Source organism: Talpa europaea (assembly GCF_964194135.1).
Source record: "Talpa europaea genome assembly, chromosome: 11".
NCBI classification, from domain to species: domain Eukaryota; kingdom Metazoa; phylum Chordata; class Mammalia; order Eulipotyphla; family Talpidae; genus Talpa; species Talpa europaea.
Window position 1 is genome coordinate 104,671,333 of NC_140078.1, and position 19,999 is coordinate 104,691,331.

At 54.7% G+C, this 19,999-nt stretch overlaps 1 protein-coding gene across 1 annotated transcript in view; it reads right to left on the reverse strand.

Moving 5' to 3' along the window:
- The window catches only part of CNTN6 (contactin 6), a gene marked incomplete at both ends in the record, with an annotated part of 111,041 nt that overhangs the window by 60,616 nt on the left and 30,426 nt on the right, over positions 1–19,999 (reverse strand). Inside the window, 3 exons of the mRNA XM_084246579.1 lie at positions 865–967; positions 2,971–3,174; positions 10,907–11,002. Of these exons, the coding sequence (XP_084102705.1) occupies positions 865–967; positions 2,971–3,174; positions 10,907–11,002 (403 nt within the window). The remainder of the gene's footprint in view (positions 1–864; positions 968–2,970; positions 3,175–10,906; positions 11,003–19,999) is intronic.

Genomic DNA, 19,999 nt, shown 5'->3' on the forward strand with positions numbered 1-19,999 from the left:
GGCCTTTGAGGGGAATTTCCACAGCTGGGAACATCACTTCATGTGTGTTTTCACCCGTGGCGTCCACACGAGGAAGTGGCTGGAGTAGAGGCAGCCCTGAGCGCCGCGGTGAGCGTGTCCCCTGGTCACACAGGCCGTATGGACAGGAAGACCCAGAGCCCCGGGGAACCGTCACCCCCGGAACGCGCCAGAGCGGAGGCATCAGGTCCCCCTGGAGGCACATGAGCACCATGGACAGGCCTGGTAGGAGGCCCGCAGGCGCTCTGGTGACCAGAAAGGGCAGCGCTGGCCGCTCTCCGTCCTGCCTGGGCACTGGGTCTAAGAGCTGGAACAGGTGGCGTGAGTGTGGCCGGAGGCCCAGGCGCGCTGGGCGTTCTCCGCACAGATGCAGCGGGGAGGCGGGGCCTGTCCTGCCAGACCCTCATCTGACCCTCAAAGTGCCCCGCTCCAGGCGGTTAGCGCATTCCGAACTGTCCCCCAGGAAAGGAGGCCTCTAGTGAGTCCCATTTTAGAAACGAGCAGTGCAGGTTTGTCATTTGCCAGAATTCCTGATTATTCAGGACGGACGCCCTCCAGGGGATGCCGTATTTCTGGACACAGGTCTCTGGGTTGCCCGTCCACCCCCACACCCACCCTCTGCAGGGCTGGGTGCGCCCCCTGGGCCCCTCTGCAGGGACCTGTGGAGGAAGTGCAGCCCCGGTCACTTTCAGAGCAGTGTGCAGGTCTGCTCATTTCCCAATAAGAAGACCCCACTTTGTCCAGCATTTGAGAGCTACTTGGCACTTAGCTTTAGAGCAATGCTTGAATAACCGGAAGTTAAACAAAATTAAAACAACCAGGAAATAAAACACAAAACAACCTTACTTTCCAAGGGCAAAGCATTCCAGTTTTACAGTTGAATCCTTTGCAGCTTGTATAGTTTCGGGAAAACGCACTTCAATCTTTGGTTCATATTCCCCCATCACACCTGTTAAATATCAAAAGAGCTAGCAGCATTTCTGGAGAACACAAGTTTTCTAGAAGCAAATGCTTTGTTAACCAAAAATCTGATCATTTTTCTCCTCCAAATTTACAGCATTTTTCTACATTTGATTGGGTGACAGAGGGTGAGAAAACTCCGTGATATGATTTTAGGACTTCATTCTCCTCGCCCCTAACTAAATATCTAGGGTTTACAAGTGCCGGGAAAAGTATCCGGAGCGCCCCGGGCTCCACGTTGGCACCCTGGGGAGACAGCGTTTCTCCAGCAAGAACTGAATACACCGCCTGGAACGTGCCTTGGAACGGGGAAAAGGCTTCTTCCCTGGGGTGCCCAGGACGGCCCCCCCATTGTGGAGGCCACGGGCAGCCCTGCTCGGGGTTGGGGCGCTGTCTCAGTCCCTTCACGGAGCCCAGCACAGAGCCTCTTCCTTGAGAGGCTCTGAGAGTCCTGCCACGGGCCCTACCAGACAGTCCCACTGATTGGGTCACAGACACATAAATATGCTGTGTCAGCTGGACCCGTTTACGGCAAAATCACGTTTCTGTGTACTTACAAATCATGTTTCTCTTACAGTTTGAGATTTTCCAATAAAGCTTTATGCACGGGAGCTGAAAGCATGGGACGGAGGCTCACGCATGCCAGGGCTCACGCAACAGGGCGGAGCTGTAGGCGACCCTCGTAAAAGAAAGGGTTTCATCAGGACCAACCCAACATTTTTTTTGAAATGTAATCTTTTTTTTTTTTTTTGACCTACATGCCAAAATTTAGAGCAATACCTTTCTAAAATAAATGATTTTCTGGTGGTCAGAACAATTGCACAAAAGAAGAAATGTGCAACATACATTAAAATTAAAATACCTCCTTTCAGACCTTGTTCATTCCCATCATTCCAAGAGGTTGCGTGAGGAGGGGGGTGTGTGTGGGGGTGGGGGGGGTGACCTCACTCAGCTAAGCTAGTAGGACATAAATTGCCTCTCGTCTACTTTTACCGTAATTTGCTGATGTTGACGGAGGGGGTCGGGAAGGGAGGAATTAAGAAGGGGAGAAGCAGAAACTAAGAGTGGAGAGGAAACGATGAACGTGACGGCAGATTCTCCGGGCATGGCACCTGCCGGGTGTGGACAGAACGCTTGCTGACGGGAGAGCGTGGGCTGGTGAGCACACCTGGCAGGGGATGCATTCTGAGGGGAGCCCATGCAGACGGCCCCACAGGCAGGGCCACGGAAGTTCTGTCCCGAGGACGCCGCGTGGGGCCGGGCGCCAGTCTGCCAGACAGAGCGAGCAGGGCCCAGCTGTCCTGCGCTCCCGAGGGGAGAACTAGATGAGGGGTGGGGTTTCGCGTTCAGCATGTGTCATCAGGTGCGCCAACAGACTCCCTGTCCTTACACTGCCCGCTTGAACGTTTCGTTCAAGAACCAACTCGCAGGCTCTGCTTTGAGGACGTCCTTGGGCGTCTGCCTCTCTGTGCCGTGCACCCGCTACCCCCGACGCTGCTCCCCAACTCATCCGACACCAATCTAATTCCGCTCGTGGGGGGATGTAATTGGTATGAGCCCTGGGCTATTTTCTCTGGGGAAGGTTCCCAGCTAACAGTGGTGTGACTCCCTTTCCTTGGAGGTGATTTTTCTGGTTGGCCTACCCGGTAAATAAAAGGTGATCGAAAAAGATAAACATGGGAAAGAGAGGGGCGACATATGTGCACGGAAACAGCAGCCAGCAGCTGGCTGGCCGCACCCCACGTGCACATGGCACACCCCACAGACGTCGTCGTCGTACAGAAAATATCCCTCAAGCCAAGACCACGGCCCGCGCCAGTCACAGCTACTGCGCCACGAGGCTGATTAGGAGATTTTCTGATACGTTTTGATGAGACCTGCTCTCCACTGTGTCTGTGAACTGAACCCCAACTCACACGCGGGCGGCCACACTGACAAGAGAGGCGGGGGCCCGCAGCCTGCGGAGCGCGGTCCAGAGTCCCGGGCTCTTACCGTCACTGCGCAGCACCAGCGGGGTGGGCGGTGCGCGGACGCTCCTCCGGGCCTCCCGGCTGGTCACCCAGCAGGTATAGTTGCCCACGTCGGAGGGCTGCACCTTGGCGAAGTAGAGGTTTCCTGTCTCCTGGGAGACAAAGCGCCTGCTGTCCTCCTGGACATGTAAGGGGCTGGCGTTGAAGGTCCAGGCATAAGACAAATCTGGAAAACAGAAACACAGGCGTGGGCCCACCGGCCCCTTCTGCCCCGCGGGTCTGCGCCCTGCGTCTGCATGTCACAGCACCACGTGCCGCCCTCCGTCCGGCCCACGCTGTGTTCGTGGGGCCGGTGCCACCAAGCCTGCGTGCAGAGACATCCCACGTCAGCCCCAAGTCATCACCCTGCCTGTCACTAGCCTCGGAGGACGCGATGACAGGGCTCACCAGGACGCACCATGGATGATCGTGTTTCGGGAAGCTGTAGGTGACACAGAACATGGGCTGGAGCTGCCCCCGGGTTTCCGCAGTGACACTCACTACGAAGCAGCATCCGCAACGTGCACACAGGATGCCCGCATCAGGCTCCTTCAGAGGCACCTGCTGGAACCTCGCAGGGAGACACAAGTTCAAGGTCTCCGTCGCCTGTCCTGGGGTCGCTCGCGCAATCATCACACAGTCCGATGGCGTGTCCCAAACCTCTTCAGACTCAGCGCACAACACAGCAAGAACTGAGCTTGTGAAGAGAGACTCGCAATGTGGGCAACTGTGCTTGGGCAGAGGCTTGCAGGGAGCCCAGAACCGGGGTCTGGAGTGGTCTCTGTGCACCTGAGACACCCCAGGACAGCTCCATGCTGACCCAGCACGGTGGGCGGAGGAGCCGCGTCACCTGGGCTGGGCACCAGTCATCCACCTCTGGGGATCTTACAGGCGTCTGTGGTCTGCTGAAGCCAGGCATGGCACACACAGTTTGCAGCTAAACATATATTGCGTGTACCTAGGATGCTATGCAGTGCTAAAACGTACTTCCATCGGGTGTGACCATCACAGACCCCTGTACCCACCACCCGGTGCGTTCCCAGGGAGCACACCCGCCTCCTCAGTCATGCTGCGCCCCTTCCTGCCCAGCCCGCCATGCTGCTGCCCAGCATTCGTCATTACAGATCATTTCCACCAGTACCGGTGTCATAACACTGAAATAAAAACTCGGCATGCACCATCTTCCTGCACTTGGCGACCTTCGCCTGCGACGGGCAGCTCGTGCCCCTCCCACTCCGCGGCACTCCCCACCTCGCTGGCCCCTCACCGCCAGCTCAGGACGCGCGTCAGGGAGTGTGGGCTGCGCCATGGGCTGTTTCTAGCTCTTGGGACCATTATGTTTAGGCTGAACTACACATAAACTAGCCAGAAACTCCTGAGCGAGGGGCTGTGGTCTCGTGGCTGACGCTCTACGCGTATCTCAGGAACCACCTGTGCCTGGAAATTGGCCGGGCCGGGCTGAACTGCTGTGGGGCGGGCAAGACTGCAGCAGGCTCCCGAGGCCCGGAGCGGGTGGGGCCGTGGGTGCTGGTGGGGCGGGGATACGCCGGGTAGAGGCAAAGGTCTCCACCTGCAGACGGCCCTGGAAATCACAGTCCCCGAGAGCACCTGGAGCCCTCAGTCCGCGGGTCCAGGCAGAGGCTGAGGTCACAGGTGGCATCTGCTTGAGAATGTTAAAGCCTGGTGCAGAGGCACGTGGGGTGGAGACAAAAAGGCTGATTATTTCTGATGTGCTCGGCGTCCGCCCTGGCAGGACGCGGGCCTGAAACGTTCTCACTGGCTTCCTGGATCCAACGTCTCTAGAGGAGGAAGCAATACAAATTGGCAGCTACTCCGTCCTGGGATCTGATCTGTATAGAAGAATTCTTGAGAAGGCGGCGTGCAGGGCTGCTGCCATCTTTAGCAGCTCCGTCACTAAGCGGAGAAATAAAGCGCTAACAACACACTCGGGGAACTGGAAGAAGAAAGGAGGTGGAAGGAATTAGGAGGAAGGAAAAATGAATCTACCAAAAATGGTTGTGAGCAGGAGGACGAGCTCCAGTGAGGAATTCCGAGAACAATTCATGAGTGACGCCAATGAAAGGGACTTCACGGCGCAGGACGCTGACGCGACCCTCAGATGAAGCAGCTGGTGGCGCCGCAGCAGCCGCGACGCCACCGCTTCATGGAATGTGAACATGAATAAAGTGGGGGAAGTGGCCCCGGACCAGCTCCGGCCTGGCGGGGACACGGCCGTCAGGCGCGCGAGGGAGGCCCTTCACCCCGCGGAGCCCGTGTGCCCCTCGCCCGGGGAAGGCGAAGCGCGGCGAGAACATCCTCCTCATCCGAGGGGTTCATCTTACCCCGGCCGCTGCCACCCAGCCTGTGCCACACAGGCCGGCCCTTCTCCAGCGGCAGCGCCGAGGGGCTGACGAGAACGGTCAGAAGTGGGGAGGCCCACGAGGGAGGGAAATGTGAACAGCCCCTTTCCTTTCCCGCTGGCTTCCCGGGGACAAGCCTGCGAGACCCCTGGCCGCTGCCACAGGCACGTCCCCAGCAGAGACCCGACCCGCTCCGGCCTCCACGCCGCTGTCCAGTCCCAGGACCCCAGGACGCACTCGCCTGCGGGGCGTGGGCACCAGAGGAGCCTGGCCTGGGCCCTCTCCCCGCAGGGGCCACAGCAGCGCGGAGCCAGGACAGCTCTGGGCCCTCCGGACTCGGGTGCCAAGCTGCAGCTTTCCTGCCCCGCAGGCTCCCCCGGCACCCTCTGCTCGTTCACCCCAACAGCCAGGGCAGTGCTGTTCCACCTCAGCCAGGGCCGGCTTAATGTGTATATTTTTTGATGGGAAAAGAAAAAGCACCTTGCAAATTGGAAGTTTAAAATCCTTCCCATTTGGCTTTTCTTAATTAAATGTATAATTCATGAGCCACTTAAGTTGAAACCATTGAATTTTTAAATATTTTCTCCCCCCGTATGACATTTATCTGTTGTTAATGATGGCGATGCGGCCCGCGATGATCCAGCAGTCACAGCTGGGCTGAGCTGCAGCCCTCCGGAAGCGTCTGCATCCCCCGCGCGGCCCCGCGGCCTGATGACTGCCAGAGACGGCCGCCCGGGGCTGTGGACGATGGAGCGGGCTGCAGACCCCCTCCCCGAGGCGCCCAGGGGCAGATGTTCCAGCCCACACCGCGCGATGACACTCCAGATGCAGACCGTGTGAGCGCAGGTGGGCCAGCACCGGGTGTGGTCTCAGAGAGGAGGCCCCGGGTGAGAGGCGCCAGCCCGCCAGGGTCTGTGGGGGGCAGAGCAGGGCGTGTCTTGGGGCAGCAGATGAACGAGGAGAATACAGAGTTGGCAGCAGCACAACGTTCAGCTCTGGCGGACAAGCCCTCCCTGTGGCCACTCCAGAGCGCGTGCCCTGCACGGCGGCGACTCCGCGCTGCGCTCCCAGGTGAAGCGTGCCGGCTCTCGTGGCAAACCACAGTTCAGTGACGGGTGCTCAGTGGCCAACACCCAATCCAAGGAAAGTCACTCCCTTGCTGGGCTAAGGCACAGGCGTGGGCAGAGCACGTGGACGATGCTATGGGAGAGCTGCCGGCCGCTCCCCCGGGGCCTGAGCCGCTCTGTCCCCCGTGACTCTGGACCACCAGCCCCTCGGGGCCGAGGGCAGAGCCTGCAGAGGAGGCGGAGGCCAGCGTCTCCGCCCACTCCGCGTGTCTTGAGTGTCCGCCCCCAGCGAGGCGGAACAGGCCAGGAGGCACTGGCCAGTGGTGGTGCGTGGACAGGCTCTCCCGAAGCCCACACACAGGCCCTCCGCCATGTCCACAGTCCCTCTTCGCCACAGCGACGCACTCTGTCAGATGGAGACACTTCCTCGACAGTGTGGAGAGCGCTCAGCTTCTCCCTGAAGTGACAGCCCCGCTGCTGTCTCCCCGGCCCGGCCCCTGTTCAGGCACCCTCCAGGCCCGAGCTCCCGCCTCCACTCCTGGGCACGTGAATCATCCGGGCTCCAGAGGTTCTCTGACGTCAGACACCCGCATGCCTTCAAGCAGCTCCCCAACGCCCCCATCCCAAACCTGATCCATCCCAGTAAATGGCTCTTCATTCGTCCAGTTGCTCGCCCCCAAGATTTAGAGTTATCTTTTCGCCCACTTCACGACCTACATGTTGTCTTCCAGAAGTTCTTCCAGCTACCCCCATGAAACATGCTGAGGATCCACCTACCCACTTGCCCATGCTATACCCCGGGTCCGAGTCAACATCCTCGCATGTGCATCATCACAGACGCTTTCGGATGGCCTGCGCTCATGCTGCCGTGTGGCCTAAATTCCTGCCAGAGAAAGCAGCCCGTCCGCTCACAGCTCACAACGCAGATGCATCTTACAGTGAGATCCAGAGGCCCTAATAATTCCCGAAAGTCCTGCCTTAGTGCCTCATCCGCTCTCTTCTTTGCTCATTTTGCTTCCCCCACACAGGCCTCACCGGAGGACAAGGTCCTACCACAGGTCCTTGACGTGTGCTGTGCCCGCTGCTGCCTGAACTCGACTCAATGTCGAATTCTCTCGTCCTTTGTTTCTTCCTCAAATGTCAACAAAGTCCGCTTGGACCTCAGAGACGACAGCAACCCCACCCTCGTAATTATTCTCCCTGAATTTTATTAACATCTGACATGCTTATTTTGTTTATTATACTTGTTGCAAGACTCATGGAGTTAAGGACTTTGTGACATCGCCCACCACTATATGCCTAAAACTCAGAAAAATAATAGGCGTCTAGTAAGTGCTCAGCAAATATTTGCAGAGGGAACACACAGTGCAGCTCCCTGATGGTGGCCGTGGCCAGCGTTGGCAGAGTCCTATGAATCGCCACCGCCAGGCCTATCTGCCTGTCACCCCGTCACACAGAGTGACCCAAGCAGCCCACAGCCAACGCCACTGCCACGTACTCCAGAAACAGCACCAAGGGGGGGAGAGAAATGGGAGGAAGGAGACGTGAAAATTTAACACTTTTTCCTCAATATGATTTTCCTCTTTGTTCTGCAACACAACTTAGAGGAGGCTTTGCTGGAATGATTTTCAGCCCGAGTCAAATTGTCAACATTTCTGTTGACACCAGAACATACTCAGGGTCCACAGCAGTGCTATCTTCCGCCTGCAGACACAGATGCTCCAAACTACAGGCATAAATTCATTTCTTCTACCAACCTAAGCCTGCATCTGAGGGGGAATGGAACATTTCCTCTAAAACAAATTTTAAACCTATGATTTTTATGAGCCCAGGATTGAGAGTTTTATATCCAGACAATAAAGGAAAAGAATGTGCTTTTCTTTCGGTATGGCGAAGCTATTATTCACAGTGAAGGTGATCTTAATTATTTTAGACAACACATATCATTTCTTCGCTGTCATTTTAAAATAAAATTTCATGCAAGGCTGGACTAACGCATTGTGTCCACGGAGATGTATTGACTGCGCATTTTCATGCTCATGCAAAGGCTTCGGTTTCAAGGGTTTTATGTTCGTTTCCAAAATGTGGAGGAAACACTGCTTTCAGCCTATTGAAATGACTTCTGCGGCATCTTTGTTACAAGGAACGGAGGCTGCGGCTGAAACCTCACCCTTGAGGTGAAAAGACCTCACTGCCGGACAGCACAGAGTTTAACTCAAGGCTCAGGGACCTCTTCCCAAAGGAGTCAGCGGTGTAGAGACTGTATCGCGTCCTCCCGTCTCATGGACCTGTGAGTAGAGGGTGACTTAGAACCTCCAAGAGCAGAGTAGATAAAAGACAACGTCTGTCTTCATCCGATGACCATGCTGGGCTCTCACAAGCCCCAAGCAGCCCCCCAGGCTGCTTCCCTGAGATGGCTGTCCGAATTAAGAATAAGAACAACAGGAATAGAAGGGGTTTTCTGTGATAGTTTGAGCAGTGAGGGAAATCAATCCAGTACGAGGGAGAGGGCTTGGGAGAAAGGAAAGTGATATTCAACAAAGACCCTTAAATGTTTCTAGCTGATACATGGTTTCCCCTCCATGTGCTTTGCACAAAATTTTCAGTAAAACTTACTTCTCCGTGAAATATCCTGGAGTTGTATTTTTTTTAGGAAAATAGAAAAAAAAATGGCTGAGACTGGGTCTACAGCAGATTCAGTAACATCCACGGAGCTTATTTCCGGCTAGAAAATAGGATTGAGGAAGTGAAAAATTTCCACTCCCAGAGCCAAGGGAATGGTTCCTGTTTTGTTTTGAAATACTACATTTCTATGTGATAATGCAGAATGGATAGATTTTGCGTTCTGGATCCCATGGCTTAGTGTCTTTCTCTCTCCATCACGGTGCCTTCTCCCCCGGCATTGTCTCCAGTGCGCCCCACTTCTTCCCAGAGGCATTTGTGGTCTCCTTACAATCTGGGTGGAAAGCACCCCCGAAGGTGATCCACTTGGAACCAGCGCCTCGCTGCAGCATTTGGAAGGAAGAACACCTCTGTCACTGCTCCTGTTCGCCTGGCTGATGCTCACTGTTCTATTCCACCGAGCCGTGACTACGTGTGTCTGTAGGAAACCCATCTGCGTATATTTTTCTTTTCCTCTTGTTGTCGGAGTGATCTTCACTGGTAAATTTGTAGGATTCAGCCTAGTTGATAACATTCCTGACTCACAAGTTTTTTTACTAATAAAACATACTGAAACATATTGCTAGACCTGCTTTTTAAAGAAATATTTTGCAAATTTTTTGTGACTACACTAGAGGTAAAGCATAAAAAGCCCAAGGTGTTCTGATCATACCCAGGTCAACATGAGTTCCCACTCCACCCAAAACTGCTGCATACACTTTTTTAAAGTGCACTGCACATCTATCATTTTCAAGAATAGACCATTCCTGGGGACACAAGCCAACTGTCAATAGAACCACAAGGACAGAAATTATACCTAGTACCTTTTCTGACATTTATGTCATGAAATTAGAAATTAATTATAAAAAAAGAAACCGAAAAATCAATGAATTCATGGAAACTAAATAGCGTGCTACTGAATAACAATTGAGTAAGAGGGGAAAAAGGCAAAGCAGAAACTTAAAAAAAAAATCTTCAGAAAAATGAAAATAGCGACACAATCTACCAGAACCTACGTGGCGCAGCAGAAACAGCCTTAAGGGGGAAGGAATGGAAACACAGGTGCACATTCCAGAGCAAGAACAATCCCAAATAAACTAACATTTCGTTTAAAGCAACTTGAAAAAGAGAAACAAATAAGATTCAAAACTAGTAGAGTGAAGGAAATCATGTAAATAAGAAAGGAAATAAATGAAATAGAGCTCAAAAAGACTATACAGAAAAAGCAATGAAACTAAGCCTAGTCCTTTAGGAAAATGAATAAAATAGACAAATCTCCATTTAGGCTAACAAAAAAGACAAAAACATTGATAGTCACACATGACAGAGGAGAAATCTCTACGGAGAGCGTAGAAATACTTAAGACCGTAAGAGATGGCTCTGTACGTGACAGTATGCCAATAGCTGTGATATTGGCGGGGAAGGCGCCCGTCTCTGGCCCTAGCAGTCTGCTAGGCCAGGAAGACACACAGATGAATTGAAGAAAATGGTAACAAGCATGGAAACTGAAACAGTGATAAAATGTTTTCTAAAATAAAAGGCACAGGCTTTACTTACAAATAAATGTTTACAAACTTTCAAAGAACTGATGTCCCTCTTGATCAAACAGTTTTACAAGATAAAAGAAGGTGCTGTAGAGGTCACATCTCAGGCTGTCACTGCCATGAGCTGAGTCCGATCCCCAGCCAGGGAGCTGCCCACAGGGCGCAGCAGACCTCTCCCGTCTCCCCGCTGCTCCCCTCAGCAGTGTGTGTCAGTGGATCCGCCTGTTCTGCTCCCCACTGTGTCTCTGGTGAATCCTCACCCCCAAGTGCCCACGTGCACCCCGTACCTCCAAAGTGTGGCGGGGGTCCGCAGAGCAGCACCACCCCCTGACCTTCTCGGACGGACACCGTGCTCCTTGCTTTGGTTTCAAAGTCATCAATATCTTGGAAAAGAAAGAAAAGAAGATTTAGAATTAGGTTTGTTTTGTTTTTTAGGAAAAGAAATCTAGCCCCAGAGCGGGCCCTGCCAGTGAGAGCTGCGGTCGCTCGCGCCGGGCAGGGTGCTCTGAGGGGTCCTCACGGTGGGTGACTCCGCCCAGAGCATCCACAGTCTCTGTCCTAACGACCTCACCTCCCACATCCGCGTCACTCTGCACACCTTGCTTTTTATTCATGACAAGTGAAAAGCTGGTGAGACAGACGTGCTAGATCTGATAAGTGCACTGAGTGACGGCGCGTACTCAATGTTGAGTAACAAAAATCTTTGACCGGGAGGGGTGCTCCTTCAGAGGTGACCCGCTGGGCACCTGGGCGGGGGCGAGGAGGGCTCATTAGGCCATTCTGACAGGCGGCCTGCGGGACCCTGGGGTTCACTGTGGGTTCTTGGAGGAGGCGTTTGGCAGGGTCAGCAGAAACACGGTCAGTCAGGGCTGTTGCCAGGGCTAGCAGGAGGGGCCAAGCCACTGAAGCCCCAGGTGTGAAGGAGGACGGGGGCCACAGGAGAGCACCCCCACACGGGTGCACACGGTGGGGCGGCACCTCACCTAAGGAGGAACTCGCAGCCTAGTTAGGGCTGAGGCTGGGCCCTCCGGAAAGCGCAGTCAGTGCCGCCCTGGCCAGGAAGACCCCTCGGCCACAGTCAGCCGCCTGGGGGAGGGCAGGAATCAGGACCCCGCTCCCCGGACCTTGAGGACATCCCGTGTGCCAGTGTCGGGCACAGCAGGATGGTGGGCACCCAGGGGTAGCCGTGGCCTTCCAGGGAGCGCACAGGCCTGCGGCCCTCTTCCACAGAGATACCTGAACAGTGGCGCCGCGCAGGTGCTCAGTGCAGTGGCTTCATGGAGCCTGGCGAGGCCTGGCCGTGGGGGCCGGAAGGAAAGTGAGGCTCGAGAGGCTGGTGCTGACCAGACTCCAACATGCAGAGCACAGAGGAGAGGGGTGTAGGGAGCCCCGCCTCGCCCTGCATCGTCCACCGGCACACGCACCCCAAGGCCGGGTCAGCTCGCCGAGGCTGCTGTCTGTCCACAGGCCAGTCTGCTGGGCAGGAAAAGCTGCTGTCCCCCCAGACAAGGGAAGGGTGAGATGCCAGGTCCAGCCCGGCCCTTGTGCAGGCCACCAGGTGGAAAACGTGACTTTCCGCATCGGAGCGAGGCCGCTGCGGCCACAGACCCTCTCCGTGGAGAGGCCAAGGCGAGCAGCCCAGCCCTCCCGAGCTGTGTCCTGGGTCCTGGGGGCTCCGGGCAAGCCAGAGCTCTCGGTGCTGTGATGACCTGCCCACACAGGGTTCAGCGGCACCCAGAACCGCCTCTCCTCCGGCAGCCTCGTGCCCGCCTGCACCCCGCGGCCTACACTTGGCCGCGGCGTCCAGAGTCACTGCGCCCCCCTCCGCCGACCCCCGCACAGCCTGGCAGCAGGACGGACTGACCCAGTGGGCACGATGGTGTGGTCACTGCGCTGCAGCAGGCACAGGCCCAGCCCTGACACCGATGTCCATCTGGAAGGCTCATGTCCCAGCGGGAGGTGAAGAAGCACTTTAAGAGTTACTGGTGTCAAATCCATTTACGAGCAATTGAAAATGTCTCCCCTTTGGGGGGTGTAAAAGGATTTTTACAAACATTCATAAATAAGTGTGGAACAAGTGACTTGTTTCTTGCTTTATTGGGAAATGAACCCACCAAGGGCCAGTTTCTTACAGTGTTTAAGAAAAACCATGGAGCGTAATGGTGAGGAGGGGGCGACGCGCTCGAGCCTACGAGCAGGCCCTGGACTTCGGAGGAAAGGGCTTTTGACAGCCCCGCTGCAGCGCACACAGGCCCGGCGGGGAGGGAGCTCTCACCGGCCTCCTGCAGAGGGAGATCCAGATCCGCGTCTACCTGAGTTTTTATTCTCCTGACCTTCCTTGGCAAGAACTTGCACAGCCAGAATTAGGGGGGCCGGCTCGGGACTGGCCTAAATGCTGTTGTTTTTCCATTAAACTGCTTTACTCTGAGCAAGGCCTTTGGGGTCCCGGCTGCAATCTGCATTTCCATTTCTCCAGCGCAGCCCCCCGGGGAGCCAGAGTTCAGAGACAAGGACTCGGCGCCATCAGGGGAGACGGAGACGGGCAGACGGAAAGGAGAGGCGGGAGGTCAATTAAAATCCATTATTTTCCACAAAAAAATTCTGTCACCTCGGTGAGCTGTCAGAGTGCGCTCCGAGGCAGGCGCGGGCAGAGGGACGCGGCCACGCACGGGGACTGCAGGTGCGGCCACGTGCCCCAGGGCAGCGCGGACGAGGCCGGGGCGCCCCCCTGCCCGCGCTGCCTTTCCACGTCCCCTTCTATTCACGACCAATGACCCTGTTTTCCCAGACACCGTGAGAATAAGTCCTTCCAACCAAAGGTACTTACTGAGAATCAAAGCAATTAGATTGGGGGGAAATAAACAGCAGCAGAGGTGGTGCGCGGACATGCCAGAGCCCCGGAGGAAATGCTGCTGGCCGGGCGGGGCCGCCCTGGGGAGAACAGGCCGCGGGCGCCCAACATGGCGGGTCTGACCGGAGGGGGACGCATCAGCAGCGAGCGGGGCTTGGCAGGACGGGGCTGGAGCAGACAGAGGCGAAGGGGCAAGCGACCCGCAGCCGCTGAGGAAGGCCCGCTCGGCGCAGGTGGTTGTGCTCTCCTCACGCCCTCCCTCCCCAGCCGCACACGCGGAACCTTCCAGGCCAACGCGACCAGATGCACGGGGATGCTGAGCAGGGGCCATCCCGCAGGGACTCAGAGACGGCACTGGGCGGAGCCCCGGTCCTCCTGCCTGCCAGACTGAACCCGGACCTTCCTCTCAGACTCGGCCCCTCCCTGGCGGTGAATAGATCCGCTGCTCGCGCAGGTGCTCAGGAAACACCTGTCAGAAAATAAGTGAGTTTCTTGCCGTTCACTGCCATTTGCCACAAGAGTCCCTTAAACGCAGTTTATTAATCCAGGCATTCACCAGGTCGTGTTTAAATGACCTCCGGGCCGTGACCGCTTGTTGGCCTGAGCGCCCTTCACAGAGGCGTGCCTGGACAGCCGTGCAGCCATGACCCAGCAGGTGCTCGCCAGCACAGGAGGGCAGGTGTGAGCAGAGACCAGCGAGCTCGAGCAGTGAGGTGCCGCAAATCCCAAGCCCTCGCAGCTTCGCGCGTGGCCTCCTGACCGCATCTGATCACAGGACGTCCAGGAACTCAGACAACGTGGTGACGAGTTCCTCGTCCCTCTGGACACGCGCGCGTTCCCCACTCCTGGTCATCGACCTCGTGGTTTCTTCCGGTCGAAACCCTCCCAGATCCCAGCCAGCCAGGTCTGTGCGGTGCCGACGCCGCAGCCTCCCTGCTGCCCCAGGGACGCTCTCTGGCCGCCCGCACCAGCCCCCCATCACTCTCGAGCTTCTCCCCAAGTCCCGTCACTGTCAGAAGGTATCACTGGTTTAATTTATTTCAGTTTCTCCTAAACAAACCATAACTTTCAGGAGAATAGTTTGCCCAGCAGTGACAAGGCCAGTGCTCACAAAAAGCAGGTATTTGACGAATACGTGTGGGAAGAATAATCACAACTGCAGGTGATGAGTGAATGGGAGACTCGACACACGCTGTCCACACTGAAGAGACGTTAAGAGCAATTTCTGTGAAATTGGCCGGGATGTGGTCTGGGAAATGCGCCACCCAAGACCCCAGCACGGCCCCTTACCTACTGCAGCCCGCAGCCTCGGCCACGGGCCCAGCTCAGTGGGGGTCATCTGAGAGGCACCGGCTGTTTTATGTTTATTTGACACATACGGTGAGAAAGGCCAGAAAGTTTAAGAACACGTGTGCAAAGGTCAGGGGCTGGTAATGCAGTGATGGAGCTAAATCTCCCACCAAGCAGAGCAACCCACAGCTCTGGTCACCATGGCGTGACCGCTGAGTGGCCACTGGCCCACCTTCCGCTCCGCTCTGAGACGATCCAGTGTGCACTGAGTGCCAGGCCTGCCGCTCAGCCGGACGGAACCACCTGGCGTGTCTGGCCTGAGGCGCGGGCAGCTGGAAAGCTGTGGGGACTCTCAGGTCAGCCAGCGAGTGGACACCCGAGGGCGAGCACGATGTCCATGGTCCCCCCCACACCCCCTCACCCTCGGCCCCACCTCTGCCTTTCCCGGAGACCTGCCTCTTCCCTCCTGCCGCCCCGTGGGCTGACTTCTATGAATCTCAGCCGCAGACCATGTCACCCTCTCCTGGCCCCGCACCAGGAGGCTGGCTGAGTCTCTGCGAGGGCGTGAGGTGCAGAGGAGACCCCTGGCCCAGGGAGGGGGCTGCACCTTCACAGGCCAGCAGAGGACAGCCCCCCTCAGAGTGAGAGCCCCGGGGTGGCCGCCGGATGTCTGTGTACCTGAGGATGGAAAGAGCGGTGTCCTGTCCCGCCTTCACTAACTTCCCAGCAACAGCCGCAACACCACCTGCTTGCGCACGGAGACCCCGGGCGGGCCCACGGGAAACGGGAAAACTTCCTGAGCGGCCGTCTTTGACCGCTAGGTGTCCTCCTGCCTTGTCAGAGAACTAGCTGTGACCTTTTCCTAAAAACCATGTGAGAAATGCAATCATCAAACCGGTTTCCTGCACTTCTCCCATGATAACGGTCACTTGGAAAACGAGGAGAGCGGCTCTCTGGAGGGATGGCCAAGTCGGGGTCCCACACCCCGCAGCCCCTTCACATGGCGAGGCCCGGGTCCCCGCCGGGGTGCTCAGGGAGCTCTGCACGGGCACACACTGCCCACCGAGAGGCAAGCGTGGGCTGGGGACGAAGGCCCCTCTGGGGGAGCTGAGGCTGTGCCCCGGCCCCTGGCCGCCTCGGCGCGGGTCGCTGGGGGCAGCTCTTGCCAGCTGTGGGGGCTCCTGCACGGAGCCAGCTGCCAGGGCCAGCCCTCCCGAGCTTCCTCCGCAGGGTCCTCTCCTCCCTGGGACTCCCCACTCCTTCCCCTGCCCCATAGCCCTCCGGCCCCCAGGCACACGCCCTCGCAGCGGGGAGGGGGGGCTGGGGGTGGCCCCTGGGGCTGAGGAGAGCCTGCGCCCCCCTGTGAGCCAGTCTCACCGGCCTATTTATTAAGCAGCTACTATTGGCCCAGCACCGCTCCAGGGGCGGAAAATGCCTGATGAGCTCAACAGACACAATTGATTCGTCTCCTGTGGGAAATCAATGCCGCCCTGCATTTTTTTTCCACGGCAGGGAAGTTTTCTGAAGCTTCACATTCAGTCAGTTTCCTTAATGATTTCTTCATAAAGCAGAAAATGAGATGCAGAGTGCAAACAGATTCGTCTTTCTTTGCTTTCAGGGAGCTGGTACCTGAAGCGCCGGTGAGCAGGGGGTTTCTCGTCTCGGCCCAGCCCACGGTTAAAACATCGAAGAGCGGCGAGACACTCCTTATGGTGCTCCAGTAAGCCGCAGCCTCTGCCCTGAGCCCGTCGCGGGGGGCAGCTGTGGGGTGCAGTGGGACCTGCCTCTGGGCACATGAGGGCGCCCCTCTGCGGCGCCCCCCGCCTGGCAGCCCCAGGCCACTCGGCGCCAAAGACTGTGGTCGATATTCCGTGTTTTTAAAAAGGTTCCCTGCTTGTCATCACGAAGTCACAGGCGACCAGGGGGCAGTTTGTGCTTGCGAGGTTCTCTGTCCCAGCAGACGGCGCCTCCGTGAAACCGCTGCTGGGTGGAGGAAGAGCTGGTGCCTCACAGCCGAGGCCCCTCGCGCAGATGCCGGCCGGCCCGGGCGACCTGCGGGGCATCTCCCCTAATTCTCTTCCAAGGCACAGCAGATTTGGTTTGGTTCATTTCAATGTGGAGTTTCTTTAAGACACTCGGCCCGCGTCTTTATCTCTGCGTATTCATGTCTTTAATTGCTGAGCTGTAGACGATGCCCTGAGTGAGTCTCCAGCACCAACACACTTGGAAGTGCTTCTCGACTCAGTAAGGATAATAAAAATTGAATTTTAACAAAAAGCAAATTAATAAAGAAGTGATTTACATATAGAGGCATTCTAAAAAGCAGGGAATGTGGACATATCCAACAAATGCAGTAGGAAAGCAAGTTTTCCAAATAATGTCACTGTTTTCCAGCCAGGATCAGTGACGGCGGGCCCTCTCCCAGGGGCCAGGGGCTCAGAAACCTGAACTCGCTTAAAAGTAGGTCCCAGCTCTCATCTTGTGTTTTCTCCCTGAAAGAATTTCCATCTGATACGACACTGTTGGGGGCTTTGCTGTTTTTCAGTCTGTATTCTTTCCACTGAGACAGCAGCGGCCCCAGCACCGTGTGTGAGCCGGCGTGTCAGTGACAGCGCCAAGCCCAGCACTCGACACCATGGGCCGCTGCCGCAGGCCTCAGGCCCCCTGGCCCTCTGCTCCCCGCCCACCCTCCCCCAGAATCTCAGTCCCACAGAAAGATTTCCAGGGTTTGTTTGGGTTTTGAACCCCTGGTCCCTTGTTCAGTTTCTCGGTAATTCCTCATGAGGGGAATTCAGTGCTACCCACCCCCCACCCGCCCTTCTGTGTTGTTGCAAATGGCGAGGTTTCTCGTCTTGTATGTCTGCGAGGTGTTCCAGTGTAGACAGCACGTCTTTCCAACCCTCACATCTGCCCTAGGGAATTTCGGTTGTTTTCAAACCACCTAAATTGGCTGTTACAAACAGTGCAAGGAACACAGGAGTGTGGATGGCCCTTTGAACTGGCGTTTTCTGCATTCTTGGGGCAGGCACCTAGGAGTGGAATTGCTGCACGATATGGCAGATCCACTCGTAACATTTTAGAAACCTCCACACGGCTTTGCATGGGGGCAGGGCCATCTACACTGTTCCCACACCCACTCCACCGCCACTTCTGATTTTTAATATGGGCCGTTCTCACAGGGGTGAGGTGGCCTCAGCGGGGATCTGATTTGCATTTCCCTGATGACAAATGATGAGCATATTTTTGTGTCTGTGGGCATCTGTAGATCTGCTTTGGAGAATTGCCTATTTAGCTCTTCTTCCTGTTTTTTTGCTTTCTTGTGGGTGAGTTGAATGAGTTCTTTGTAGATCTTGGCTATCAGCCCCTCGTTGGGTGTGTGATGTGCAAATATGCCCTCCCGCTCAGCAGGGTGTCCTCTTGTTTTCTGATTGCTTCTTTCACTGTCCAGAAACTTTTTACTTTGATGCCCTCCATTTGTTTATCTTTGCTTGTGCTTCCCTTGCTGTCAGAGCTGAATGTTTTGGAGTGTTTTTCCTGTTTGCTTCTCTGTATTTTTTGGTTTCAGGTTTCACAGCCAAATCTCTAATCCCTTTGAATTTATTTTTGTGTATGGTTATGAATAATGATCTGGTTTCATTCTCTTGCATGTAGCTGTCCGGTTTCCCTAGCGCCATCTGTTAAGGAGACTGTCCACTCCATTTTACACTGCTGTCTTCTTTGTCCTCAGTACGCTGTGCGAGCAAGTGTGCATTTATTTCATTCAATTCCATCGGTCGGTCGGTGTGTCTGTTTTTTATTCCAGTGCCGCGCTGCTCCGTACTACCACAGCTTTGTAGAAGAACGTGAAGTCTAAGAGTGTCACACCCACATTCTTCTTTTTTGTCAAGACTGTTTTGGTTATTCAGAAGCTCCTGTGGCTCCACGTGACCTTCAGTAACATTTGTTCTATTTACCTGGAACATGCAGTCGAGCCTTTGATAGGGATTGCATTGAATCTGTAAACTGCTTTGGATAAGGTGGCCATTTCGACAATGTTAATTCTTCCAGTCCACAAGCAAGGGACAGCTTTCCAGTTCTTTGTGTCTTCTATTTCATTTAATGGCGTCTTATATTTTTCATTGCCCAGGTCTCTCATCTCCTTTGTTAAACTTAATCCTAGGTATTTCATTATTTTTGATGTTATCACAAATGGGATTGTTTTCTTGACTTCTCTCTCTTCCACTTCACTATTAGCATGGGAACACGGAGGGATTTCTGGATGTTGGTTTTGTAGCCTGCTCTTCTGCTTACCTGATTTATTGTTTCGAATAGTTTTCTAGTAGAGTCATTAGGGTTTTCGTTGTATACTCTTATCTGATCTGCAAATAACAGTAGTTTTACTTCTTCTTTCCCAATTTGCATTTCTTTCATACCTTTCTCTTGCTTAATTGCTTTGACTAGAACTTCCAATACTACATTGAACAGCAGCGGTAAAAGTGGACAACCTCGTCTTGTATCTGATCTTAGAGGAAAAGCTTTCTGTTTTCACCAGTTAGTATGTTTACTGTGGGCTTCCCATATAAGGCATTTATGCTATTGAGATGTTTCTTCTGTTCCCGTTTCTCCAGAGTTTTTATCATAAATGGAAGCTGAATCTTATCAAATGCTTTCACTGCATCTATTGATGTGATCAGAGGGTTTCTAGCTTTCCTTTGTTTGACGAGTGAGTTGTGCCGATAGATTTACAAGTGTTGAACCATCTTTGCATCCCTGGAATAAATCCCTTGGTCATAAGCATGAGTCTTTTAATCTTTGTTTGTTTGTTTGTTTGTTTTTTTGAGTCAGTTGCTAAGATTTTGTTGAGGAGTTTGTGTCCATGTTATTCAGGGATATTGCTTGTAAATTTGTTTTTTAGTGGTTTCCTTGTCTGCTTTTAGTAACAGAGAATGCGGGCCTCATAAAATGTGTCTGGAAGCTTCCGTCTTATTGAATGTTTTGGAAGTGTTTGTGAAGAACAGCTGTAAGTTCACCTTTGAAGGTTTGGCAGGACTCACTGATGAAACCATGTGGTCCTGGGCTTTTGTTTTTTGGGAGACTTTTCATTACTGTTTCAATTTCCGTATGTGTAAGTGATCTATGCAAGCTTCCTGTTTCTTCCTGAGTCAGGCCTGGAAGATTGTGTGATTCTAGGAATGTGTCCACTTCTTCTAGATTATCTAATTTATTGGCATAAAGATGTTCATAGTAGGCACTTCCGATC